The sequence below is a fragment of the Balearica regulorum genome, chromosome 3 (genome assembly GCF_011004875.1).
Source record: "Balearica regulorum gibbericeps isolate bBalReg1 chromosome 3, bBalReg1.pri, whole genome shotgun sequence".
In the NCBI taxonomy this organism is placed as follows: domain Eukaryota; kingdom Metazoa; phylum Chordata; class Aves; order Gruiformes; family Gruidae; genus Balearica; species Balearica regulorum.
The window spans coordinates 37111298-37138890 of NC_046186.1; the positions used below are offsets into that span (position 1 = coordinate 37111298).

The 27593-nt window shown below is 43.2% G+C and overlaps 1 protein-coding gene across 1 annotated transcript; it reads left to right on the plus strand.

Moving 5' to 3' along the window:
* Nucleotides 1-21703: 21703 nt before the first annotated feature.
* On the plus strand, nucleotides 21704-27150 carry LOC104632843 (nuclear receptor subfamily 0 group B member 2-like). Its single transcript, XM_075750051.1, has 2 exons — nucleotides 21704-22375; nucleotides 26827-27150. The coding sequence occupies exons 1-2, from the start codon at nucleotides 21736-21738 to the stop codon at nucleotides 27078-27080; spliced, it is 894 nt and encodes a 297-aa protein (XP_075606166.1). The 5' UTR covers nucleotides 21704-21735; the 3' UTR covers nucleotides 27081-27150.
* Nucleotides 27151-27593: the final 443 nt, after the last annotated feature.

Sequence of the window (27593 nt, forward strand, 5' to 3'; positions counted from 1 at the left end):
TGTCTGGAAACCTATATGTTCCCAGAAGGGATGTGCATAAAGACCGGTTGTGTAATGAGTAAATCCATAAACATTGCTAATGCATGAGTTGTGCATCCAAAGCTAGTGCATCCAAGCACATTTTCCATAACAGCTTATTCATCTTACCTGCTTACAGTAAACAGGAGTCATTACAAGTGCTGACTTGTTCATTCTATTAACCAAAATATCATCTCTTTCTCTCTTAATTTTGCAATTATAATAATACCTTATCTCAATATAGACTTCAAGTTATCACAGAGGTTAATAGATTTTCATCTTAAGCATCTCTTAGAACAGAAATGGAGAATTTCCTTTCCCTAAGCCAGGCCAAACATAAAAGAAAGATGAAGATATTAACGCAAGACTAGATAATGCATCCACTTCCCTATGCAGCAAAACCACGCTGTAGTTCCTGGTGTGAATGGATCCAATTTAAAAAAAAAAAAAAGGCAAAAAAAAAAAAGCACACAGGCAAAGGAACGAGCCCAACCAGAAACAGGGAGGTGCTGCATCTCCACTGCTCTGCCTTGTGAGCTGTCAAGGGCCTCTGGGAGGGTGACAAACTGCCTGGTGCCCTCTTGCTTACTCAGCCAAGCAGGAGGCAGCTGGGAGGGAGTCTGGCCTTTCTGTAGAGCATTTTCCTGACCCACCTAGTAACCTGTCTTTGCCCTTTTGCATGTCCTGGTTGGCCACACTCAGAGAAGATGAATTGAAAATGAAATTGTTTCAGAAGTCTTACCAGGTGCCTTTTAGAGGGAAATATTAACACTGCTGTGTCTTTTCAGAGAATACTTTTCTCAGCACAATCCCTAGGCTGCATCCTTTTTGTTGGCTTAAGCAGTTGTGATTGATAACTAATAAAAATGATTAATACAGAACACTCTGGTTTTTATTTCCCTCTCTCACCTCCAACCACAAAGCTCGTAGCATGCGGGTGAAATGCTTTGGTTCTTTGTATGATTGAGTTTACTGCGACTTGTTTTTACCTCTACTCATGAAGATAACCACCTAGACCTGAATTTGTGATCCTAAATTGAGGATGATAAAGGCAGAGGCAATGATAAATTTCATTTGAATGCTGATTTTGTCATTAATGAAAATATTAGGCTGTGATCCTTAAACTTTGAAGGAGCTCTAAGAGCCTCTTTTCAGCCTATTGAAACTGGCCTTGCTTTGCACCGAGCTCCTCAGGCTTCTGACTTCTCTCTGACCAAGCAGGATGACATCCAAATCCACATGATGAGCAAGACCAACATTAGTACTTTCTGTGTCTTCTGTCTTTATGGGTCACTTTTTCCCTATTTCAACCAGTAAGAAGCTATTGTGCCAAAAGCTGTATGTGAGAATACATGCAGTACATCCTGACCTCCTGACTGCCAGGAGGAAAGGAATTCTTTGGTAGGGTCTGATTTATCATTAATAAACCCAAGTTGTATTTTGTGTCACTTCCCACATTATTATTGTTGTGTTTCTTAAATCAAAGCATATGTTTGAGATCAGGCTAATTAGTCTTGCATACATCAGCACCTTTTTGCCTTTTTTTATCTTGGTGATGTTCAAATGTGTTACATTCACTTTAAAATGAGTCTACCTCACCTGCAATTCCATATGCCAATCCTTTTGGAATAACCAAAGACCAGCTTCTTGGGGTCAGAACTGAGGTCCAGGGAGCCTAATACCTTGTGTCTGACCAGTGCTGGATGCCAAGGAAAGAATGGCCTGAGGCAAGCGTGCAGTGCTGCTTCTGAGATGGTGATTAGCGCCTTCCCTTGAGTGCAAATTAAATTGCCCTTCCAATTCCAAAATAATGGAGTTGTGCAACACCGTGCTCAGTTTCAGTGGCCGTCCTGCATTTGGTCCATGGAGACGTTGCAGCCCTCACTGAAAACTGAAGTAGAGAATTGGTTTCTTTTGGGGTTATATGTAAATTTAGGTATCTGTATATTGTCCTCATTTTTCCCTGTTGCCTTTTATGTATGAGAGGACATCCTATTTGTTTTAATATCTTTTGCAAGGTCAATCTTAGCATACCTTTTAGATGAGAAATATGTTTTTTGAGAAGTCTTTCCCTATTTTACTTTGGAAGGTTCTCAAATTTTTATGTCTGGAATTCATGCTCTTAAAGATTTTAAAAACCAAAAGCTGTATTCTTAGATCTATTTTTGTTTATTTGTCCTGCTACTTTATTTTAATCTGTGATCACTTGCTATTTCTAAAAGAAAATCTTGCAACCCTTCTATCCTCCTTGCTTAACAAAACCGAGTGGCTTTTGCTTTTACAGATTTAGGGCCTATTTGGTAAAGAGAAATATCCCTCTCCAGGTTGTCTCTCGAACATTTTTTTTTCCCCTCCTATTTTTTTCAAGGATGCCAGCCTTCCATAAGAGTATAGTATAGGGTGATGTTTAGTCTCTGGTTTAGCCGCTGTGGTGTCTGGACAGCGGTTCTTTCCTGTAGGCAGTGCTGCTGCCCAGGGTGGTAGGTGTGGATGTCACCTGCAGGTCAGAAAGGAATCAGAAGCCTGAGGAGCTTGGTCTGAGGCAAGACCATAAATCAGTGCCCTCCTCGCACTGCTGGTATGGCACGGCCACAGATTTGCCCACTAACTTCACTAACAGATCACTTCAACTGGGGCCACTAACTGGTGCTTGGTGAGCCCTGAGGAACTGACTAGAAGAGACTTCCTCAGGAGAAGGTTGTTCCGCATCTTCTATGCCCCAAGCTCAACTACTGGCCCTAATCGTAACGTTGTCTTTTAATTGCTTAAGGTTGCGTTTCTGCTGTAACTGCTGCTTCCTAGTTGTCCTTGCGTTAATGACTGCCAGCTTTTAACGCATGTTGTGACTGTATCAAAACCAGATCTGTACCAGCGCCAGCCAGAGCGCAGGTTTGCTTCCTTTGTGGATATTCAACTGTCCCAAAGTGTCGTGTGGGGTGGTTTCTCTTCGTACTGTTGTCAGGTATTGTCCTGGGGTATGCTATCGTTAGTGATGATGATCTAGAACAAAACGTCATTGTCCAATGTCAAATCGATACCAGCATCAGTATAAGAGCTGGTATGCCAGTGTCATCAGTCCCTTCTCTACTTTGCACGGATCTGTACTTTTGACATAAAGCTGGCAGGTCTCGACAATGTCTTCAATCCACCTATTCATTTCAAGCTAATGCAAAATGTCTCTTTAGCTTTCTTAAAATTATTTTATACATAGAGATATAGATATTTATTAGTCAGAGTCTAGGTGCCCTTCTACCTGCACTGAGAGTTTCCTCCTATGTCAGTAAGATGTTGTTCATAATCTCTTGTATTCATAGCTCTACCTTTTATTTTTTTGTACAGTTTTGTTTTGAGTTACAGCTCTTGTAACTGTTTTCTGAGCTGTACAATACTTTACTGACACACCGGTGGCTCTGGACTATATTTTAGCTCACTTCTGATGGATCCTTAGGGAAAAAATTCTGCACTCACCAAATCTCTCCCAGGCTGGCATTTGATTTGCAAATTATATGTGTTGACTTCAAACACACAGAGCCTTTTAGCAGTGTCTGAAAAGTGTGTTTCTTGAGGCCGTTGATTGCAAAAGTTTTTTTGTCCAGAGTCAGACAACACTGCTCTGCTAACAAAGAGGTCCGAAATTTGTTATGACTATATGCTGGGACCAAACCTGCTGTTTCTGCTGGTTACTGGTGTCTGTTGGTGCCTGGTCCACATACTACGAGCCCGACTGACTCCTATTGACCATGATTTCTCTATACCTAGGAAAGTTCCTTCTAATAAATACAGTTTGCTGTAGCTTTAGTCTTATATTGCCAGTTCTTTCCCCAGCTCAGCAGATTAAGTCATGCTCAACCAACCTGCTTGCCTTCTATGATGAAATGACTGGATCTGAGGGTGAGGGGAGAGCAAGGGATGATGTTTACCTTGACTTTAGCAAGGCTTTTGACACTGCCTCCCACAATACTCTTGTATCCAAGGCAGGATATTAGAGGATGGATGGATGGATGACTGGATAGCTAGAAGATGGGTGAAACGCTGGTTGGATGACCGGGCTGAGAGGGCACTGGCTAATGGGTTGTACTTTACAGACCCTTGTGGTTCTTTGCTTGTCACTGGGGTGTGTCCTATTCAACATCTTCATTAGCGACCTGAAGGAGGTGATGCAATGCACCCTCATCAAATTGCAGATGATAAATGCTTGAAGGCAGGGCTGCTTTTCCTGGGCAGGCTGGAGGAATGGGCCAACAGGAACCCCATAAAATTCAGCAAGGACAAATGCCAAGCCTTGCCCTGGGGAGGAAGAGCCCTGGGCACCAGGAGAGGCTGGGACTGCCTGGCTGGGGGTTTCTCTGCAGAAAAGGCCATGACAGGCAGTGAGCTGCGCGCAAGCGTGAATGTGCACCAGCACCGGCATGGCTCTTCTGACAGACCTCTGCCCATGGAGTGTTCAGCTGAGGTAAATTAGCTAAGCATCGCTGAGAAGTTTTACATCACCCACCATGACTCAAGTCCTCTCTAGTGGCAGTATCACTTGTGCTGTAACCTCTCAGCAGTAAGCTCATTGTATAGGTTCATTGTACAGTCTTAGAACTGAGGGATTTTTTAACGTTATGTGAACTGGGTGTCAGGGTCTTTTAATTTCCACTTCAGCCTCTCAGGATGTTCCCTGCCTTCTTTAAGAGTGTCTCCTGGAGCCCATGCTGCCCCTATATCTTTCTGATATGACATAAAGCACAGTACATTTGTAACATAAACATGGGAAGGAGAAAGCCATAAATGGGTCCTGTGTCTCTTCTAGTATTCTGTTAACGTCCATGTCTGGTTCCCTGCTGATTTTCTTTATGCCAATATCTTTACTGCTGCTTTCTGTCCGTCTTCTGCTGTGACAATGTCGTTACTGTGAAAAGCGGTGATTCTGGCATCTGTTTCCAGCTAAATGTTGCAGTATCTCTTGGTGAGTAGCAGCACGCCTGGCTTGGGACTCGTGCTGGTTTCAGAGCTGCTTTGTGCAGTGCCCAGATTGCACCTGCACCCTTATTATGTGACACAGACCTTCCAGATGAGCATCTTGCCCTCTGCCTCGCTGCCTTGCGTCTGCTCTGGTAGGTAGAGCAGAGCCGAGCTCCTTCCCCGTTCCTGAGGGCCGGGGCACTGTGTGGCTCATATCCATACACCTGAACTCGCTTCTGTCCCGGACCAGGGCTGTCTCACCCAAACTGCCTCCCCTGAGCTTGCACTGTCCCTTGAATTTTCTGGGAAGGGAGTAGTTGGCTCAGGCAAAGCTTCTGGGGGGTAGTTTGCCACCAGTGAAGCAGTATGGGGCAAACTGGAGTATGTCACAGCTGCCGGCACAGTGAGGTGACCGGACGGCACGTCGGCAAGGGCTGGTGTCAGGAAATTTGGCATCAACTGCTGATTTCCAGAGGAAGGCAAACAATACTGCATCTGGGAAGGGAATCAAGGTCAACGGCATTTGGTCTGCTCTTGGGTTCCAAAGCTCCTTGATTTTCTGCTTATCCCTTGGAAACTTCAGGAGGGTAATGCTGCAATCAAAGCTTTTTTTTTTTCTTTTTCACCTGAATCAAATAATTTCTTGAAAAAAGAAAAAGAAATTTCTCTTAACAAAATGAGAAACTTTTGGTCTGGCAGTCTGGTAATGTTGAAGGACATTTAGTCCTCCTCCATTGCAAAGGGTCTTAGGGTGGGCACAGGCTGTGGTTGCAGTCTGGGGTTGCACACCAGAGAGCACGGACCATCTCCCCAGGAGAACCCGGGCTGCAGCACGTTCCTGAGTGTTTCGCATCCACTTGAGGGCACCATACTATTGCCGATAGCAGAGTTTTTCCTGACTGGACGGTGACTGTTCCCTGCATTTTAAAGGCATCTTTTAGAAAAAAAGCAATTGCTTAATTTATTTAAAACTACCACCATCTCGTAAGGATGCCCGTGTCTGATCTGGTTTATCTTCCCCCGGATTACGAGCATCTTGCCCCAGCACACAAAACCCTCTGTTGTGGTGCACATCTTATACCAACCCTTTCAGTAACTCCAAACAGGGAGGTGAGCTTTTTAGGTGAACAGACTCAAACAGAGAGAAAACAAGGAGTGATTTAGCTCTGAGCTCTTGTGAGATATGACCTTTGCTTCGGGAGCCAGGGCGGTGACAACTCATTTATTCGAGAAGGGCCTGAAAGGCGAAGGCAGCCGCTGTGCCCAGCATGGCGGGTGGGCTGGGCATGCAGCCCCTCGCACCATCGCTCCGAAGCCTCCTGCACTGAGGTGCTGAACTGCTTCTTTCTTCCCTTTCACCTCCCGTGCCCGCTCCCCATCCTTCCTCTCCCTTCGCGCACTGCTTTAACCTCAGCCTCCGACATTTCCAGCAGCAACCAGGCTAATGTGGTCGTGTTTTTTATTACCCTCCGCAACATCCCCAGCAGGCAGGGGCAAGTCCAGATTTGGAGTGCAGCTGCGTTCGCTCAGCAAAGAGAGTCCCTGAAACAAGAAGGTCACCTTCACGTGGCTGAGCGTGCGTGTGTGTCTGTGTGTCCCCGGTATCGCACAGTTCCCAAGAGCAGCAAAGGCTGAGCAAACCCCAAACAGCCTGGAGTCGCCCTGTGTCCGCTCAAAGATGTGGCGTCTTGGCTTTGTCGCTTGAAGGAGGGCGATGCTGACGGTGGCTGATGGATGGCTACTTGCTGGTTTTAGGGGGATTCTGAATTTTTGGCAGAGAGGGTTGACTGAGGGTAAGACTAAACTGGAAAAGACAAAAGGGTGATCTGCTCCTGCTAAGGACAATTGCTAACCACACAGGAGTGTGTACCCAAGGGGTACTTTGCATTTAAGCTTATTACCTCAGAGGAATAAAAAGGAGGAGGTGTGTGCTTCTCTGGCAAGTACCGCGGGCCTTGGAGTTGTGCCCCAAAAGTGTTTCTGTTTGTATTTCAGAGGATGAGCCACTTCAGGCTTGTCAGCACAAGAACGGGCTCCCAAATGCATAAAGCTTCAGTAGGAGAGCTCTGTCCTACAAAGCGAGAAAGAGCACGAGTAGATTTAATTTGGGGCTCGGCCTGGGACTCCGAAGGGCCCTGGCTGGCAGGGCACCGGGCGAAGAATCAGGAAAAATGGTTTTGAGTCTGAAATCTACTGCCGAGTTATGTGATAAACTGCGCAGCCTCTCTGAGCCTCAGATTCACTAGCTGCACGCCGCGCTTAATTATGTTCAAATTCAATGGCCTAACACGTAAGGGTGACATTGCTGTCTAGATTTGCTTTTCTTATTTATGGTCTCGTTGAGGACCTTATCTCAGTGACTCATCTCTTCCAGAGCTTCTCTGTGACAGATGAAATTTCACCCGGATAAAAGGCTTTAGGCAGGCTGGCATCAGTCTAAGGGGTGGGAAAGAGGAATGCCTCTTGTCACTGGGTCAGCTGCTTGCTTGCCGAATGTTCCTCTGAGATTTTAGCTTTGTTGAATGAGGCTGGTGATCAGGCTGTGAGATTTGGGACTGCCGGTCATTCTGGTGAACTTGTGCCAGCTGGGGGTGAGGTGCAGCCCCTGCTCTCCACAGAAGATGCAAATGGGACGGCGGCTGATTTTTATGAACTGTTTGGAGAAGGAATATCAATAGAAATAACTCCCTGGCTTTCCACGGTAAGAACCCAGCTGTCTCCCCCTCACAGAGCTGTGTGAGGGTCTCCCACCGTCCCGGTCAGCCCATGGTACCTGGGCTGTCTCTTGCTTCACATACTCCTGGACAACGTGTGGTTTGAAAGCCCGGGGATCAACTCTGCAAGTCGCTGTGGCCGTTATCCCCCTCTGTCAGGCCAGCTAATCCACCCATTTTCTGTAAAGAAGTCAGAGCTATGAACTGCAAGTATTGACTCCAGGAACATTTCTGAGTCACCCTTTCAAAGCAGTTTGGTGTAGGTGTCAGAAGAGAATGGTTCCTGTTCTTTAGCATCTAAGAGATGACTATTTAACAGGTACCTGCACAGTTCAAGGAGGCATTGAGAAATAGGCTTGACTGTATGTTTTTGTGGTGTGTTTCTACCACCTTCAGAGGCTTGTAGGCTCTCCTCCGGTTGTCTATGAACTCTGCACTCTCCCTTCAAGGCGCTGGGTAGCTCAGCTCTGTGTCTCAGTCTCCAGCTCCTTTCCCTTCCTGCCCAGTTGCTCCATCTACACCACGAGGAGCGGTTGCCTGCAAATCCCTCTCACTCCTTGTTTTCTTTCGCATAAGTCCATTACCTTGGCAGCCTCTGGTACCTATACGTCTCATCTTCTCCAGTGCACATTTTTCATATAAGTTCTTACTTTATCTTGGTCCTCCTGGCCACCATCTCTGATGCGGTGAGATACAGATTCCATCTGTGTCACCGCAGAGCGGTCATTGCAAACCTGTTTTGTATTTCTAGCTCTATCTTGTACGGCAGCGCTGCCCAAAACAACCTTTGCCCCCCTGTTTTCATTTCACACGGAAATCTTGCTCATTCAAACTGACTGAACCAGCTACATGCAGTGGAACATAGGGATGAAGGTGTGAAGGGCTTTGTCAATAAATTTAGGTAGGGATACACAGTTTACCTTTTTTTTTTTTTTCTCTGCCCTATGTCTCTTGTGAACATAAACTAAGAAATTAGTATTAGAATTACACCTCTGGAGACAGGTGCAACAAGAAGGGATCAGTCATAGGTGATGTTTGCTGGGGAAAGCTGCGCCTGGGCTTTCTCTTGGACTGCTCTAAATCACAGCAAAGCGTATGCGAAAAACTGAGTAAAGAGGCCTCCTTGTGCTTAAATACATGTATGTGTAAATTATGTTTTTATTTTAAAAAAACCATCTTTGGTGTCTTTGTAAAGTTGACATGAAAGCACTGGTTTCACAGTGTGAAGTAAAGACGAAATCAAAGCAATTCTACCTGAGGCTTGGTGTCAAACGGCACTCACTGCGTTGTGGCTTCGTAACGTAAACATGGTTGTGTCAGATCAGAGATTAACATTTTCCCTTAATTTTACTTGTTGCATAAACAAGATGGGATTATGTGTATTTTTGTTTTTGAAAAGCAATATTTAGCAAGCACACGCTGCTGCTGGATCCCAATTAAAGGTTAACTACAGTCAGCTGTCATATTCGTCTCTTATCAGTTGCTTTCTATCTGTGAAGTCAACCTGTGTATAATTCTCTGTCCTTGGATGTTGCAATTACATCTGGGTAGTTTGGTTTACCTTTAAGACAGTTGGAGTGAAAATAAATAATAAACTTATGGAGATCATTGTCAGATCAAAAATCATTCGGTTCTTGCATAGAAACACCAGGTGTGTGGTCATCAGCCTGTTCGTAGCTGATCCATCTGCACGTTCTGGGACTCAGAAGTGTACCTGGATTTGTCAAATGATGAAGTGAGGAAAAAGAAGTTTTGGAAATAGAGTAACAGAGCAAAGCTTCATAATACCCTATAAACAGGGAAATATTTTTCCATCACTGCTGCTGTTGCTATTTGTATTACCATAAATAGCACCTGTTAGATGTGATACACATATATCAGGGTATATCCCAGCAAGTATCTTAGAAATAATGATATATGGTAATAAGGGTTAATCTGCCTTCCATTTTTTACTTTCACATTTAGAAATATTCTGGTTTTTTTGAGAGAAATGAGCTAGGATGCACCTGTAAGTTGCTAGTGCATGTTTACTTCTTATATTAATTTGTTTTGTGATGACTCGAGTATCAAAGTCCAGCTGTTTTACCTGCTCTACAAACACCCTGTGACAAACAAGCGCACAAAACAGAAAGCAGGAAAGTCAGGGCTAGCAGAAAACATTTGATTATGAAGGAAGTTAATGCACATTTTGATGTATCTTCACACGCCATTGATTCTTTTAGCATTTTTGAATCACCATATTGGCTATGTGCAGCTGAGGCACATCCAAACCCAACTTTCTTGTGGACATCAGTGCTAGAAATGCTTTATTTGCAGGGAAAAAATACTTTGCTGTTAGAAAAGAAAATTAAAGAGAAAAAAAAAATGTTCCTGCTTTTCTGGTTTTTATTTTCTTTGAGATTAAAACTTTCACAGTAAACTCCTAGCTCAGACAGTGAAGTGTTAATTTCTTAATAAACAATAACAATGAACAACAATAACCAGTAATAATATTTTTTTCCCAATAATTTTATTTGCTTGCTTAATTTGCTTCCTCAGTTCTCTTCTTCTAAACGGCTCCATCTGTTGCGATTTCAGTGCCGGGATTTAATATGTAACAGAAAGCACAAAGACCTCGCTCTTAATCTCGCCCTTATCCTTTTCAGCACTAAAGTGGTTGCGTGACCATGTGGCATCTGAATCATTTTCATGGGTTTACTGTAAACGGCAGAGGTATAATAAAACAGGAACAGGTGCACTTCAGTGCTACTGCATGGTGAAATCATTCCTTTTGATGACGTCAATACTTGTGTACCTACTCTTTTGTCAAAATGTCCTCAGTAATGTTTTTCAGAAGAAAGCTTGATCTTCCAGAGACCTCTTCCTCTCCTGTTATTATGATTATTTAGTGGGGTGGGATTTTCTATGTTCTACTCATTTTTTTTCTCTTCTTTTGCTGCCTGAAATGACATTTTGGGTTTAGACATGCAGTTTTTGATGCTATATTAACAATCTGCTAATCCCCCATGCACACCGAGGCCCAAATTCAAACAGAAGGTGAGGAAGGCTAGCTAAACAGCTAATGAAACAGCTAAACCTCTGCTTAGTGTTTTTTCAAACCATACAGCTTGCTGTGGGCACATGAATTTTGGGGGAAAAATAAGTTCTTCCAAAAATAAATATTTTTAGCTAATCTGCATGGCACTTTTAACATATTCTATATCACTTGTTTTAACTTTAGCAGTGTTTAAAGTGACATTTTGTTTTGACATTGAAAATAAAAACAGAATTACTTTTTCCCCCATTTGTTTTGACTTCATTTTTGTTCCAGTCTTATATTTGATCTGAAAAACAAATCTCTTCTTTGCCATAGTTCATAGCTTATTAGTAAAGTAATGTTAGGATGCATGATAGCAAACAGAGCAAACGTGAATGCTGTTCTTCCAAATGCTGCTTTTGTTACTGAGCGGGTCGCAGACCCTGGCTCCCACGCTCAGCGCAACTGCATGGCAAACAAAATCACTGGTGGATGCCCCGGGATGGGAAATGCTGCTGCTGCCTGAGAGTGAGACGGAGCAGACGGGGAAGCTGTAGCAGCATCTTCCCTGCCAGCCATCTCCTGCAGGTCCTGACACGTGTAAAGGTACGCAGGACCACGTTAGTCAGGTTAATGTGCAACAAAAATCATTATTACTGCCACGAGTTTTGCTCTGGATCATAATTTCTCATGTCTGGAAAAATGCAGTAGGAAGAGTTATCTGTCTTTGCTGAAATACCCGTGCTGGGCAGAGTCATCATTTCCATGTCCCGCATAACCTGAAGTGTTGGAGGGAGCCCTGCCCCAAAGGTCCTGGTAAGACTCTCACTCAAGCTGGTGAGACTCTCCTTCTGCTGAACCAGAGACAAGGTTTTTGCCTATCCCTCAGACCAGCTCTGCTGTCCTTTTCCACTGATGAACCAACTCAAGGTCATTTTCTTCTCTCTGTAGATGACTTTTCTCCTGCTTTTCAAAGCAGATAAGACACTCTGAGGAGTGTGGTGGGTGCAGAAGTGTGCAGGACCCAGCAGGAGCACGGAGCTCTGAAGGGGTGGCCTCCTACCACAGGATGGGACCTGTTGGGTCACCTTAGCACATCTTGTCCCAGCAGCCTCTCCAAACACTGAGCTGGTAACTGGGTTGAGGTACCCTCCAACATACTGTCACCTCCACACGTGTGGTTGCAATCAACTCTAGTCTTGGATGAGATCAAGTAATGAGCTGTGTCATTTGTTCACACTTATGAGTTTGTGTAAAACATGATTAGCAGGGTTCATGGTGTGGGTACAGAGTAGGAGGTTTAATATGAAACATTTATATCCTGGGATTTGGGCATTCCCTAGCTCAGCTCTACTTCACAAAGAGCTGAGAGCTTGTTAAGAGTCTTGGCCCGTTATGGGAATAGCTGTGACCTGTCTGAGCGAGGACAAACCCTCCAGCCCTGTCCAAAGGAGATTCAGATCTCCACAAGAGATGGTATCAAGTACTGGCTTAATGGAAGTGCTAGAGCCTTTGCTGCTTGACCTAATGAACAAGAAGTATACGGGGCAGAAGGAGGGAGGGTAAGGGGAAGAGGTTTGGACCAGAATGACCCCACTGTTGGATCTGAGCTATAAAGGGAAGCAGGTGCTGAAGGTATAAATGCTTCAGTCCATCTGAGTTTGGATGTCCCCTCGTACAGGACTGCCGCAAAGCTCTTAGCATCTTGTCACAGGAGTCGGGGAGGGTGGAAGGATTGTTGAGCACTAACTTAAACACTCTGCAGACACGTGCTTCTCTTGGTCTTTTGTCTCTTTTCACATGTTCACGCAAGCCTTGCAGCTCTACTGACAGATCTGGATTCTCCAACACTCAGTTGCTTTCAGATGAATCTTGCCTTTCCGAACACGATTTCAAGTACATGGCTGGAGTCTAAGGTGTCTGTTCCCTTCAGGGTGGTAGTTCTAGGTATCAGACACTCTCTCGAGGACAACATTCCTCATACATGTGTTTCCCAGGGGAGCTAAAGGAGGAAAAACGTATGTCTCTGTTTAGTTTCAAAGGTGACAATGTAGACATCTCTGAAGGAAAAATACCTTTTGGTGGCCACAACAAGCTAGGAGCAGTGACTGGCATATAGCATGATAAAATCAATCCCAGATTGTATAGGTTCTGAAGGAGAACGTTACACTAAGACTAGAGAACACACTTGATTTCTTGCCCACTGGTTTATAATGTGTTTGAAATCAGTACATTGCATATATTTCAATTTCCATTGCTCTAATGATCTGATGATTTCCTGAAACACTTTAATGGAGTTTCCATTGACCTTAAAATAACAGTAGTTTTTAAAAAGTGGTTTAAGTGCAGACTTTTATGAGACAAATGGAGCCAAACTTCTCTTTCAAAAATAAGATTTTTGCAAATGTGTTTGCTTCCAAAAATCTCACACATGTTTTTTCAGCCTGATAGGAATAACATAAATGCCAGAGTAAGGAAAGTTGATCTCGCAATGCTGAAATCTCAATACTGAATGAACAAAGCATTCAGTTACTGCATACAGGAATAGGTCCAGAAGAAGGTCTGAATGTCTTTCAAACTACCAGTGGACAGCATGGAAGTGCTTGTGTTTTGTGGCCACCTTTGACCCCACGGGCAACTCAGATCTTCATATGAATATTTGCAAATAACATTTATCCTGTCATAATCTGCTCTTATTAAATATGCTCAGGTTTATCTTTTCCTCCTTTCCCTCCCTTCAGTTTTCAACCCGTACTATTTAAAATTTTCAGGATCTTCAGGATACTCTGTCAGCATCCTGGTTCTTTCTACACAGAGACACTGCGACTATCTTACTCTGGGTTTGGGTACTCAAAATTCATTTTCTTATCCTTAGTTTCCTAATCCAGTTTGCTCAAAACCATAGTGCTCTTTGGCAAGGTTTTCACAGCCTTTCCTCTTCATTTCTGCTGGACTCCACGGTGGTCAGAAAGCTGGCTTTTCCCCAAAGTATCTTGACAATAGAGCCTCACGCATGGAGATAAAAGCATTTCCTTTACAATTTCCAACATGTACATGACATCTTTTCTTCCACCCCAGTTTTGTCAGACCAGCCTATTCCTAAAGGAAAGATTGCCTAAAGGTTGGCAGACTCTTGCCCTTATTGGTCTTCAGTGGTGCCAGTTAGGTAAATGCTTAACAGATTGAGTATCAGTTGTATGTAATACCAGAGAATTTCTAAAATTTGAAGTAATTCAAGCTCATGCAATTGAATGCAAGCTCATGTGCTTAGACTTGGACGTACAGCTTTTGCAAAGATGTGTAAGCTCCAAAAGTGGACTGGGTTTTGTTACTCCTCTCAGTTCCAGGGATCCCCTGATGTCCTAGTCCCCAGATGCAGTGGGTTTGTGAACTCCTCTGTCCCTGCCTCTTTGGGAAATAATAGGAAAACAGTAAGGAAATAGATCTGCAATACAATCCTACCACAGCTGTGTCTGAACTCTGCCCAGCCTTACTTCGAATCAGATGGGAAACCAGCTGCAAAAAAACAGAGCAGGTATGTCCTTGGCAGGGGTGTGGTAGAAGAAAATCACAGCAATCAGGGTGGGGAGATGGTCAAAGGCAGATAGAAGAAATGGGGCTCTTTCCTCTGGTGAGGAAATATCTGATGAAGAATCTCTCTGGGGTTGGGTGAACACTTGGAGATTTGTACATACAGGCTCCATGAGTCATTATCAGTAACTGATTATGAAGAATCAAACCCAAATGATGTAGATTTTTCTATCAGTTTTTAAGTAGTCTGAGCTCTAAGAAAATCCAGATTTTGAGATAGAACTGCTTTCTTCCTCCCCCCCCCCCCCATCTGAATAGATAGATATTTTATTTAAGAGTTTAAGAGTTATTGATAGAGAAGTTGTCCTATGGCAAACAGTGAGGGAAGTTTGGGCGTGTTAATTTTGTCACAGGGAAAACGCAACGCATTAGACCTATACCTCTAGTAGAAGTTAATCTCCCGTCATATATTTAAAAATAAAATGTGTGTTTAGGATTTGTTTTTTTGGACCACAGATTACTTGTTTAGCCCTCGCTCATTTTATTATAAGTAAAATGTGTAAAGATAAGTCTGAAGATATACACCACATATCTAATCTGCCATCTAACCTTCACTTGCTAATCTGTAGTATTTATAGTGTGCTAATTACTAGATTGGGCATTTATCTTCAATGATATAAGATAGACTTAAGTTTAGTATGATAGTGGGCTCCATGTGTTAAAATGTTTATCATCTCAACCGCTCTTCTCAACCAGGGAGGGGGCTGAAGGGAGGACTCACCTTTTCAGTGCCACTCTGGAGATGGCATTGCTAGCCAGAAGCATTTTCTAACTTTGCTTTTTGAAAACTGTGCCCATTTTCTACCATGCTTTCCAGCATTTTCCACTTGCTAAGCAATACTAAGCGGTACATCTATCTATATTTAAAATGACAGATGGTGCCTGTCCCAGTGCTGATAAGGATGACTGTACAAACACCATCATCTCCTTGGTTGGGGAGCAATCAGATACAAGGTCATTTCTGGTTTATTTTATAATCTCTACACCCCACCCCCTCCAGATGTGCGCTTATAAAAATTTGCCAATTTACCCTCATAAAAATTACCTTTTTTTCCCAGTATGAAGAAACCAAACAATTGATGTTGGGCAGCTTAAAAACTACTCATGTCTCCAGATTCACGCCCCTCTCTGTACACTGCTTAAACCAAACCCTTACCTTTAACCAAAGGAGAAATGGCCCAGCAGCAGCACGTGTCCTGCTCTGGCACATGCAGCGCTGCTGCGACTCCAAAGTGATGACTGCTTGGGTTTTTAGATGAAGAAGGCTCTGATCCCAAGTTACTGAGAGGCAGGATAAAGCTATTCAAAAATCACTGAAAGAGTTTACTTGTCCAGCTGGTTTTTGGTTTTTTGTTTGTTTGTTTGCTTGTTTGTTTGTTCATTTTAAACAACCATGAAAGCCCTTTTGGGTTTATTTATGTATTTGCATATATAGGAATCCATTGTTGCTTTAGATTCATAAGAAGCTGAGGAGCTAAGAAATATGTTCCTGTGTCACCCCATCTTCTGCCTGAGGAGCATCACTGAGCTGATTATTTACTTTCTGTACTAATATTTTAATCTCAGATTTGGTTATAACTCCAGATGGCACGTGTTTGCATTCACATTTGCAACAGCTGACATACGGTCGGGCAGCATAAAGTCTCTAACAAAATGTTCTCAGTCTAAAATGAAGACAAACACTCTCCCTTCTTCAGCCAGTGACCAGCACCTGAAAAAAAGTCATTTTAAATGTTGCTCCAGTGTGTTTGGAAATGAAGAACAGCAGAACATGAGTTAAATGTAGATGCCTGGGGTAGGTTTTTAGGAAAGGGGCTTCTCAGAGCTCCTACTTCATGTCAGGATGTGAGGCAGAAGTTCAGAGGCACTTGCTTTTTCTCTAACTAACTCGGTCACCAGAGGCAAGTTTAAAACAGGCCTAGTTTCAGTGATGGACAACGTTTCACTGCGGGGCCTCCTGGGGCAGCTGCCTCTCTATTAATTTGCTACTTGTATTCAAATGGCTATCATTGAAGAGATGCTGATTTTACCGGACCTAATCAAGCAAAGTATTTTAAACACATGCTTAACTTCAATCACTTGAGAAATTCACCCACTGACCTTCAAGACAAGCTAAACACGTTTAAATTAATTGCATTTACAATTTACATACCCTTGCTTCAGATACAAGGGCCAAATCCTAGTTTGCCGTGGCATTACCCATTGGAGCACAAGCTAATGACATTGTTTCAGAGCCTGTTTCAAAGCTGATCAGGCTTTAATTTGGGGATGATACTTCCCACTATCTGCCTGGCCAAAGTAGGCTGTTTGAATGGTAGCTCTTGGTTCCTCTGGTTCAGAAGTGAATACCTTTATTGCTCAAGAAAGATGGTGTGCACCATGGGACAAGGAGGAGATGGAATCTGTCTAGAAAGATAATGGTTTTATTACTGGCTTCAGCTGTCATCATAAGGGCTGTTAGTGAAGTCAGGTGTCCTCAAAAGTACCAGTGACACGAGATTCACCCAACTCCTCCCAGAAAACAAAATGTTTAAAACTCCTAGTGAAAATCCTGTTCTGAAGTCATATAGATATTTATAGGCCAATCAAATGTTTGTACAGGAGACCAGAGAGATAAGAGATCACTGAATCAAGGAATACGTGCATGTATCAGACTGGTGTGACAGGATGACCTCAAAAAGGCTGCTGTCAGCTTCCTAGGAAGGTGTTTCCTTTTTGTAGCTCATATGCAATAATAGTGGAAGATTCTTCTCCTCCGTAAGTGTACCTACCTCCAGTCTCACCTCTTCAGAAAGTAGGACAGCTCACATCACTGCTACTAATAACTTAATTACTATATACATTGTGCTCCAATACAAATAGTCCAACATATCTGTGCTTGTGTACATGGACACTCTACTGCAAGGACAACATCAGATTTTCTGCCCCATAGTTAAATTATGATTGTCTTTTAAACAACTGACAGCACTGAGTGAACTATTCTGAAGAGCAGCACATTCAAAGTTTCAAAATATGAATGTTTGCTGACGATTGATACAAAATTATTCAGAGGAAGAGTAGGGCTGTCAGAAGAATTGCAGAGGGCTTTATGAAAATTATCAACTAGGTGTCAAATGATAATTCAGTGTAAATATGGCAAAGGATGCACATAAGATAAATCAATCCTGACTCCACTCCTGACTAAGATGAGAGGCTCTGAACTGATGACTATCACCCAGGAGTAAAACTTGGGGGCTCTGACAGTCCTAGATACCATTTCCTCTTCTGATACTTTCCCCACTTCCCCTTAAAGAATGTCTTAGAAAAGACATAGGGCTAAGAGAGGTTCAAAGAAGGGTAACAAGATGATCAAAGGCATAGTACCATTCTAAAGACAGAACAATTTTGGAAGCTACGTCTCTTTAGTTTAGACAAAGGATGACTGTGGGAGTCTTACTGAGATTTATAAAATAAAGGAAGCTATAGAGAAGGTGAATGGGGATTGACTGATTCCTTTTTTTTCCCCAGTACGAGAACAATAAGGCACCAAATCCAGCGAATGTCATGCTTGATCAACATAGAGGTCCATGACATAGGCTGATGTGGATATTCATGTGTTTTCTAGGAGCAGACTGCATGAGATCATAGAGTAGAAATTAATTGAGAGTTATTAAATGCATAAAATCACTCTGGTTCAGGAATTCCCTAAGCTGCAAATGACTGAAGGCAAGAAAAGGACTTATGAGAAAAGTGGTATATATATGACACTCTTCCTGAAGGACTCATGTTTGGCTACTGCCAAGGTAAGGATGAGATGGCCACTTAGGCTCTTCAGCCTTCCAAGTATTCTGTTAGGCAAATTAAGGCTATGGGTTAAGAACCAAAAATGCTACATGTCTTATACTTTTGGACCCAACAGGATATTTAAGAATGTGTATAAGTCACTGGGTATTTAATAGTCAGAAATACCCCTCAGCTCCTGCTGACTTCATTACACCGACCCTGCTATCGCACACTGGTCAGAGAGGGTAGCAGCCCGGGACCACCTACGCCTAGCAGGCAGTTTTTGCAAAGCTGAGGAACCCAGGGATTTTAGGATAAAGGTTGCATCATGTGTGAATCACCTAAACAACAAAGATGAAGAGTTATATTAAGTATATATTACCTGTAACAGTAATATACAGGTGTGCAAAACAACATTACTCATGGGAGAGACAGAGACGGCAGCCTTGCTTGGAGCAGGACAGTTCCCAGCAGTGGTGTGAATGTCCACGAGCTATCTGTGGTAAATTTGTGTGTGGACTTAGGATACCCTTTGTTGTTATCCGAATGGTGGCACTTTTGCCTGAGAAGCAGTTCTGATGGTTGCAGAGAAAATGTAGTAGCAGTGAGTATTTGTGGGTGTATATGTGCTTTGTTGATTGAAAAGTATATAAATGTAAAGCAGAAAAAAATTAACACTGATATGACTGTGTCTTACTGTTCTCAAACCATCATGCCAGAAACAGCTAAAATAGATAAAAGTCCATGGGGATTTCTTATATCACAAAATTGTTTTTTGCATAGCATACGTTCTTAACATTTGAAAGTAAGAAACATTGCTACTGTGGCAGAAAGACTGTAGATGCTTGATATCTAGGTGCAAGTGGCTTCAACTATTCTATAGGCAAGATTTAGGAAGAAAAAATAACTATTGGCTAATTTATGAGCATAGAGTTAAATTTAGCTGCTGGTCCTCTACATTTGAGAGAATCAGGTCACACAGAGACAATTCTGAATCAGGATCACCAGGATCAGTTTCACCTGCAATTCAGTATTGACTCATAATTCTAAGTAATCATTCTCTCAGAAAAAACTGATGATGTGTCCTTAGCAGTAACCTTTACTCTGTATTTTTGGTAAACAGTCATAAAGCTATTATAACATGCCAGGAATTCTTGTCAGAAAAAATATAATTTGCTTCTGTCTTTTAGAACTATACACAAACAAAGGAAATTAATTATGATTGATAAATCAACATCAGGTAGGATGGGGTTTTGAGCAACCTGGTCTAGTGGAGGGTGTCCCTGTCCATGGCAGGGGGGTTGGAACTAGATGACCTAAACCCAAACCATTTGATGATTCTATGATAAACAGAAATGATATCCAATACTATATGTTACTGACATCAGGACTCTCCGCATATGACTGATGCAGATCTCAGGAAAAAAAAAAGTAGGACAGGAACCAATTTAATCTGGAGTAGAACTTGAATAAACACAATTAAGAGGAACTGTGAAATGATAACATGAACCATGAGGGTGAAATGATGGTGAACTATGAAATGGTGCTGATTTCAGCTGAAGTCAAAGATTTTTTCCCTTGGAGTAGAGGAGTTGGGTTTATCAGAGCTCACTCAGCTACCCAGATTACTGAAACACCACCATGCTCACCAGCAATTAGGAGTCAGAACTTTTCACAAGCAAACTCTGTGTACAAATGATTTTAGCAAGCTCAGTCTCTCTTTCTAGTACAGCCTTTAGCCAATCTATGTAACTCATGCAGAACCTCAGATGGCATTAGCCCTGCAACTGGAATTTCATTCCACTGAACCTCAGTCCAGCTAGAATTTTACAGTGAGAATAAGAATAGGACTTTCTAGGGACTTCTCTGATACTGTGCCATTTAACCTAAAAAGCTCTTTGATACCCAAGCAATGGACAACAGCAGAGAGCTGCTGAATGGATGGAGAGGTGGACAAGCAAATCCTATCATCAGGTGTTCAGTGCTCTGGGCCCCCTTGACCTTCACTGCAGTTAGTGGTAGTTGCACCTCAGCAGCACTACACTTCTAGATTGCTCAACTTTGGAGCAATCTCTTCCTCCACTTTTTGTCTGCTCAGAAGGGGAAAATTTTGCAATGTAAATATCATGGAGAGGTAAATAAATGGAAATTTTAAAATGGCCCAGTATGGAAACAACAAATAGTTGTAGCAAAGGACAAATTGCATCTGGTGGGATGGCCTTTACACACCTAAGGCTTGGAGATCTAACAGAATCATAGAATCATAGAATGGTTTGGGTTAGAAGGGACCTCAGAGATCATCTAGTTCCAACCCCCCTGCCATGGGCAGGGACACCCTCCACTAGAACAGGTTGCCCAAGAGAAGTAGCTCTTGGAACTGTTTTTTTTTAATGGTTTTTGGTTTTTGTCTTTTGGGGTTTTTTTTGTTAAGGCATGCTAAGAGCCCAGACAGTAGGAATGCGTAAACATTATGCCTGATGAAAAAACATAGTACCTCTTCCCCCAATGAAAGCAAGCAAGAGAGTGCGAAGTAACAAAAACTTGAAGTATCAATTTCTTCTTATTAAGGCTGAGTTCCTTGCATTCCTGCTACTTAATGTTCCCTGATGTTGACTGAAGAGTCCTGGCAATTCTATCATTCTGCTCTTCCTCTGCTACAAAAGTTCACACATACAGCAGTACGAATTACCATTTTGCTCTCTTTCTTCATCAGTTTTATTTCCACAGCTTGTATGAAGAATATTTAATTACACAGCAAGTCTGGCAGAAGTCTACATGTTCTATGTTTGAAATTATCGTATGTGAAATGCAGGAGATATAACATTGCCATGAGCTATAGCAGCTGACTTTCTCCGAAGTTTCTCTCAAATCTCCCAGGAATGTGAAATAATTGCTATACATACACATTTCCATGCCTGGGACTTTCACCTGTGAGCTGCTTGATATAGGTGTCACATCCTATTAGTTACAGTGTAAAATGTGAACACTGTTAAGTGCTCTGTGAAAAGTAATGGTAGACATCGACAGTGTCTTCAGGTGGCTCCTTTTAACAAGAAATAAAAGCATCTACTCAAGGGGATGCTTTTATTTATGCTACCACAGCATCATTCCTAAGTATAAATGTATTTCTGCGCACTCCAGAGCATCAGCTAGTGAGGCCAGGTCCGTGTATCAATAAAAATATAGACAACTTGTTCCTTCTTCACTTACAGTGTCACAGTTTTCCTTTGGCTTCCTTTCAGGGGCAGGTTGTACGCGTGATACAGCTGGCCTGTGCAAAAATACTGCTGCTGCTGGCAGCCACACAGAGCCGCTGGCATGGTGGCAGAAGGCCCAGCACAGCCTGCCTGCACAGGGGAACGGTGGTGAGCAGCACTGGGGTACAGCCTGCCTGCACCGGGGCACAGCGGTGAGCAGCACTGGGGTACAGCCTGCCTGCACCGGGGCACTGCGGTGAGCAGCGCCGGGGCCAGTGCTGCCGGCAGGCGGGAGCTCTCCTTCTCCCCTGGGGAGGATACAGCACCCTGTGCCATGCCGCCTGCAGCCCCGCCTAATTCGAAACAGACCGGAGCAAGTAAAGTTCAAGGTAACTTTACAGATCGGGGTCATATTACTTTTCAACCGCCGGTGTATATAAAAAGCACACAATGCCTCGCTGTGTGGCAGAAATGCTCTCCCCTGTCGCTGATGCATAGCTCCACAAGCGCCGTTTCCTGCCACGGCAGGGCCGTCCCACGGGACGCGTTTGGCTCTATGGATAGCGAGATCCCAGCTGAGAAATTTGGGAAATGTCAGTGTGAGCCACACCGTGCCGACAGCATCCTGTACCAGATCCTTAAGAAAGAGCACGCAGGTGAGACCAAGTGGCACCAGCAGTATCATGGTCCCCACCGCTCCACGGGAAGCCGAGGCTGCTCTTGCGTGGACAGGAGAAGAGTTGTCCTGAAAACTCCAGAAGCCACGTGCAGAAGAGCTTCCGAAGTGCTCTTGAAGACTTTAACTTTTATTAGAAACCTGCCTTCTTTTTATCACGTGCCTTGGGAGGATCAGGTTGTCCTCATACAGCAGAACTGGGCCCCTCTTTTTGTCCTGGGCCTAGCACAAGAAGGGGTGGATTTTGACCTGAGAGAGATTTCAGCCCCTAGCTTATTGAAAAGAATCCTCCTCAATCAGTCTTTGACAGCTAGCAATGAACTGGGCAGCTCGGCACTGGGAGCATCTTTAGCAGAAGTTCAGAAGTTGAAGAATTTGTTGTGGAAATTCTGGGACCTGGACATAAGTGCAAAAGAATATGCCTATCTTAAAGGAATTATTCTTTTTAATCCTGGTAAGTCCTCCTGGAAATTACACAGATGATTATGTGCCTAGAAGGACATTTTGGCATTTTCATTTACATATAGACAAATGTTTAGTTTTACTCTTTTCTATGAATATAGCTAAATGTTCTCAAAAATCTATATTCCACAATTTAATGATTTTCTGCCTGAAGGCGTTTATTTCCATTCCTTGGATGTGTGCAGTAGGTCACCCACTGTAAGCCAAAACTGCTTCTATTAGACAAATTTTAAGTCATAAAGCATAAACTGTGTCACTTCCAACTCATTTCCAGTTCAAAGGTAACAGAGCAGCTTCACCCGTAGCACAGCAAAGGAGAGATGGTATGTGGGTACGTGATGGGAGTATTAGAAGTATTTTAACAAAGAATTCCTCTGTAGCAAGAACACTGCAGAAGATAAAATAATCTGTATCATCTGATTTTCATCAATGAGGCAAAAGAATATTGCGTTGAGGTCACACAGCTTTTATTTATTTATTTATTTATTTATAGAATCATAGAATCATAGAATGGTTTGGGTTGGAAGGGACCTCAAAGATCATCTAGTTCCAACCCCCCTGCCATGGGCAGGGACACCCTCCACTAGACCACATTGCCCAAAGCCTCATCCAACCTGGTCTTAAACACTTCCAGGCAGGGGGCCTCCACAACCTCTCTGGGCAACCTGTTCCAGTACCTCACCACTCTAACAGTGAAGAATTTCTTTCTAACATCTAATCTAAATCGACCCTCCTTCAGCTTAAACCCATTACCCCTTGTCCTGTCACTACACTCCCTGATAAACAGTCCCTCACCATCTTTCCTGTAGGCCCCTTCAGGCACTGGAAGGCCGCAATTAGATCTCCTCGGAGCTGCCTTTTCTCCAGGCTGAACAACCCCAACTCTCTCAGCTTGTCCTTATCCTTTAGTATCTGTATGTTCAAGGCCCAGGGCAACAGTCACGGAACAAACTCAGACTAGTGACTGTATCCTCTCACTTCTGGTGCCCGATTCAGCCTCTTTAGGAAGGAAGGTTGCCTAGGTCAGCACCACAGAGTGCGTGAGTCCTTAAAAGCTGAACTCTACATCCACTAATGTAAATGGAAAGACTTATGGCCTCCAGGCTGCTCTGGCTCAGATCCCCGACTCCTTCCCCAGCAACCACTGCTGTTGGCTGCACTGTCAGCAGTGTGCTATACTTGGGACTGCACCAAAAGGATACTTGAACGCTTCAGTTATTCCATGATATTTTTTGTGGTGAATGGTTTATAGGCTGCTCAAAGGCTGTAGTGACTTTATATCTGTTTCCAATAGGATTCAAATTCTGATTCTTGAGATGTAATGTCATCCAGATGTTTGGTATTGTCTTGTGTGTCTATGCCGCAGCACCAAACCAGTTGAGTTGGTTTCAGTGCAAGTTATTTTCTTAATTTTTCACAATAAAATCAGGCTGAAAGACACCACCAGTTATATCCAGGGTGATTATAAGAGGAGAAATCCCTCATCTGCAGCAACTTACACAGTTTAACTATCAGGTATTTTTATTATCTCCATGGATAAATGTGATTTTGACTTAATAAAGGAGAAAGCAGTGTTATGTTCTGGATTTGTGCTAACTCCTGCTGCTTCCCCGGGGCGCAATATGAGAGTCCCAGCAGGCCTTGATGCTGTCTGCAGACACCATCCATAGCTTCAGGGAGATTCCCCAGTCGTTAGGTGCGATGACCCTACTCTCTGGAGGCACCTTTCTCTGAGGGCTGCAGAAGGCAGCTGGGAGGACCTCAGTTAAGTCTGGATTGATTCCAGATCAAAGAGTCACAGTCTAACTCTGGGCTGAAACAGGTACTCAGGGATTAAACACAGCCCAAACCACCCTTTCTCTACCTGTTTTGCTGCAAAAAAAAGTGTACAACTGTCAATTCACAATTAGTATTTTTAATAGTTTTTGCACACTTTCCACCAAACTCAGAAAATGTTTTCTACATACGTGCAGCACATTTTCAGCTGCCCTCTTAGTTTTAGCTTGATGTTTGGCCAAATCCTAATGCAGACCTCAGTTCAAAGTGGATTTCAGGCAGTCACTGGCAGCGACAACACTAAACCCTCTCCTGGGTCATGGACTACCTCATGTGGGGTCCTACTCTATACCTTTTATTCCTGTTAGGCCCACCAAAACTGGCTGAGGCAAAGGGGAAGGACCAGGCACGGAGCAGTCCAGAGCTGGGTTATGAGTTGGAGTTCAACAACACTGGCCGCAGCAGCACAGCTAGGCCAGTCCTTGGAGAAGCGGTGTGACAAACAAATATGGCAGAGCTTTGCCTGTGGCCTAAGTGATCTCTTGTGGCATAGAGATTGTGCTTACTATCATAAAAAAATCCATTTGGGGACAGGGTGGCAGGCAGCATGGGGTGTAGGTCCTCCCACTAAAGCACAATTTGTGTAGTACTTCTGTGCAGGAGGCTCTGGCTGGGTTACTGATTCACCATGTCTGGGCCAGCAAGAACCTGTGAAGGAGAAAGTGTGCGCCCAGCCCCTGAGGGGAAACAGGCAGCCCTGCACCAGCAGAATCCAGGCTCTCCAGAACATATTGCCATCCCTGCTCTTTGCAGGGGTGCTTTGGCTAGGTGGCTTTGGAGAGGTCAAAGTGTATATGGGCGAAGGGTCTGGCTGCAAGGCCTTCTCTAGGACTCACGCAATAAGTCAAAGGAAGGAGCAGGTAGGACTGTCCCAGAGTGTGGTGAAGCTGCTCTTGCTGCTTTTGACAATTATCTGAAAAGCAATGGGAACTGCACAGTGAAGAGATGGGAACTGTGAAAAACAGTGATGTTATTGTATCAGTGCCATATATATATATATATTTATGGATAAATAAATAAGTAAATATATAAAAAACTCCACCAAGGCTGTGACAGGACTTCTGTTAAAAAAGATGCTCTTAAGAGGTTTACAGTTCAGCTGGAAACATGTGTCTGACTGAATATTATTACAACAGATCTCAGAACAAGAAGTTTCTCATTATTTGTAAATTAAAACCAGTGTTTGATTACATATAAAAGAAGACCAAATGGGGAAATCAAGCAAATTTGAAGGGTTATAAGCAATTGCAATTTCATCCTGAATATACAAAATCCTGACAACTTCCTTTCCATGAAATATCTAACAGTTGGAACCATCCTCACAGCTTGCAGCTGGTGGTAATCCTGGGGGAGGAGAAGACTTTTCCAAACCCTTCATTTCTGGCTAGCCTGGTTGCAGGCTTTACTGAGGCTTCTTCTCCTCTGGCAGTGATGTCTAGGGAGAAGAGAGTTGCTGAAGACTGTCAAAGGGCAGCCAGCCACAGACTGAAAAAAACCCAACCAGGTTGGTTTTGCCCTAGTACAGAGCACTAGGTAAGAAGGCAGAACCTCCCACACTTAAACAAATGATCCTGTGTGAAACACTCCTCGATCTAAGTTCTTCAGATGTGGAGTCAGTCACTGTAAAAGATGCTAAACGGGCCTGGAGTCTGTCTTGGGAGAGAGGTTAAAATAAGACGTGGGAGGCAGGAGAGGCAGAAGTCAAAACTTGGGGATTCATGCTACCCCTGTCCAGGCTGCAGCAATTCTAGGAAAGAAGAGATGGTGTTATCTTCAGGTGGTGAGGACAGGAGGCAACAGGTTGCTGAGAGCTACATGACAAGGCAAGGTTCCTTTGAACTGAGCCCTGGCATACACAGAGACCCTCAATGAGCCAGCAGGTTAGAAGTCACGTGCTATGGGAGATACGTCATTGAGGGTCAAGACAATGGATCCATAAGGCAGAGACCTCCCCCTCTTCAGAAATGGCTGAGGAAAGGGCATACAAAACTAGGAAATACAATTATCTGTGCTACTCCTGTGGGTCATGATACATCTCACAGGGAACCTTTACACTCTTTTTAGACTGTAAATGAAGATATCTAGATAGCATGGTCAACCATAGTGCCCCAGCTTAGTCTAGCAAGCAGAGGCAACAGGAGGAGGGAGATGGAGCTGGGTAGACTGGAAACCTATGTCTTCACACTGCCAGCCTGCTCGCTGCTCCAAGCCACCACCTCCATCCTCCTGATGTTACCTACCTATTTTAGATCAGAGCTGGAATGTTTCCACCTACTCAGACTACAGCCTCAGCACTGCTTGGTGGGTAGACAACACTATAAAGCTTCTTCTCCATCTATACTGAGTCAAAGTTACCTCCTGTTACCTTTTCAAAGCTGGATTTAATGTAACAGGCTAGATTCCAATGTGCTTACAATTCTCCTCAATGTTCCTTCAAACTATTGAACTATGCATATCTTCTTTTTCAAAAAGGTATGTTTACAAAGTTTTTATTGTTTTCTAGAGAAAGTTGTACTATAAGCTAGAAAGCCAGACACCCATCATTATAAGGGACACAGAATGAAAGTGTTTACTCAAGATTTATTATTTTACTTTTTGTTTTGACAGGATGCCATGCCTTAAAATGTCTCTCCTATGTACAAACACTGCAGCAGGAGGCTCAGCAAGCCTTGATGGACTTTATCGCAATGATGTTCAATAGAAACCTAGGCAGGTTTGCTTGGATTCTTCAGCTAATTGCCTCTCTCCAAGACATTGATGCAGATGCTATTGAAGAACTCTTCTTCAGGCCTATCCTAGGAGAGGCCACCCTAAATGTATTACATCCAGAAACCCTATATATCAAGCCACACTTGCTTTGAAAACAGATGACATCTGTGCTCTCAAATACCTGTTTTTGAAGAGATGAGAACATTCTATGAGCTAAACACATTTCAAATAAATCATTGATGCATCTTTGTAAGCCATATATATTTTTTGTATGATGAAGTAATTTTATAACATTTTGGAATTGAAAGCAGAGATATCTAAGCATTTCATGATTCGGTGTGCTTTCAAAAATCTTTAGTCTAACATATTCAAAGACTGTCTAGGAGCACCAGCATACTTTCCAGTTGTGCTAGGTTCAACCACATTACTTCTAGTGAGCATTTTTATAGCTGTTGAAAACTGTACTATATGCTTTTGGCTTTCAAGAAGTTTTTGCTTTCAGGAAAAGGGGCAGTGGTAAATTTTATTCAGTGCATCACCAATTGAAGACAAATAGACACATAAAAGGCTGATCAATGGTAAAATCAGTATAAATCCTTCCTTTTCCTGGGATGTCATTCCCTGATCCCAACTCCTTTTCTGTTCCACTGACAACTCTAGTCCTT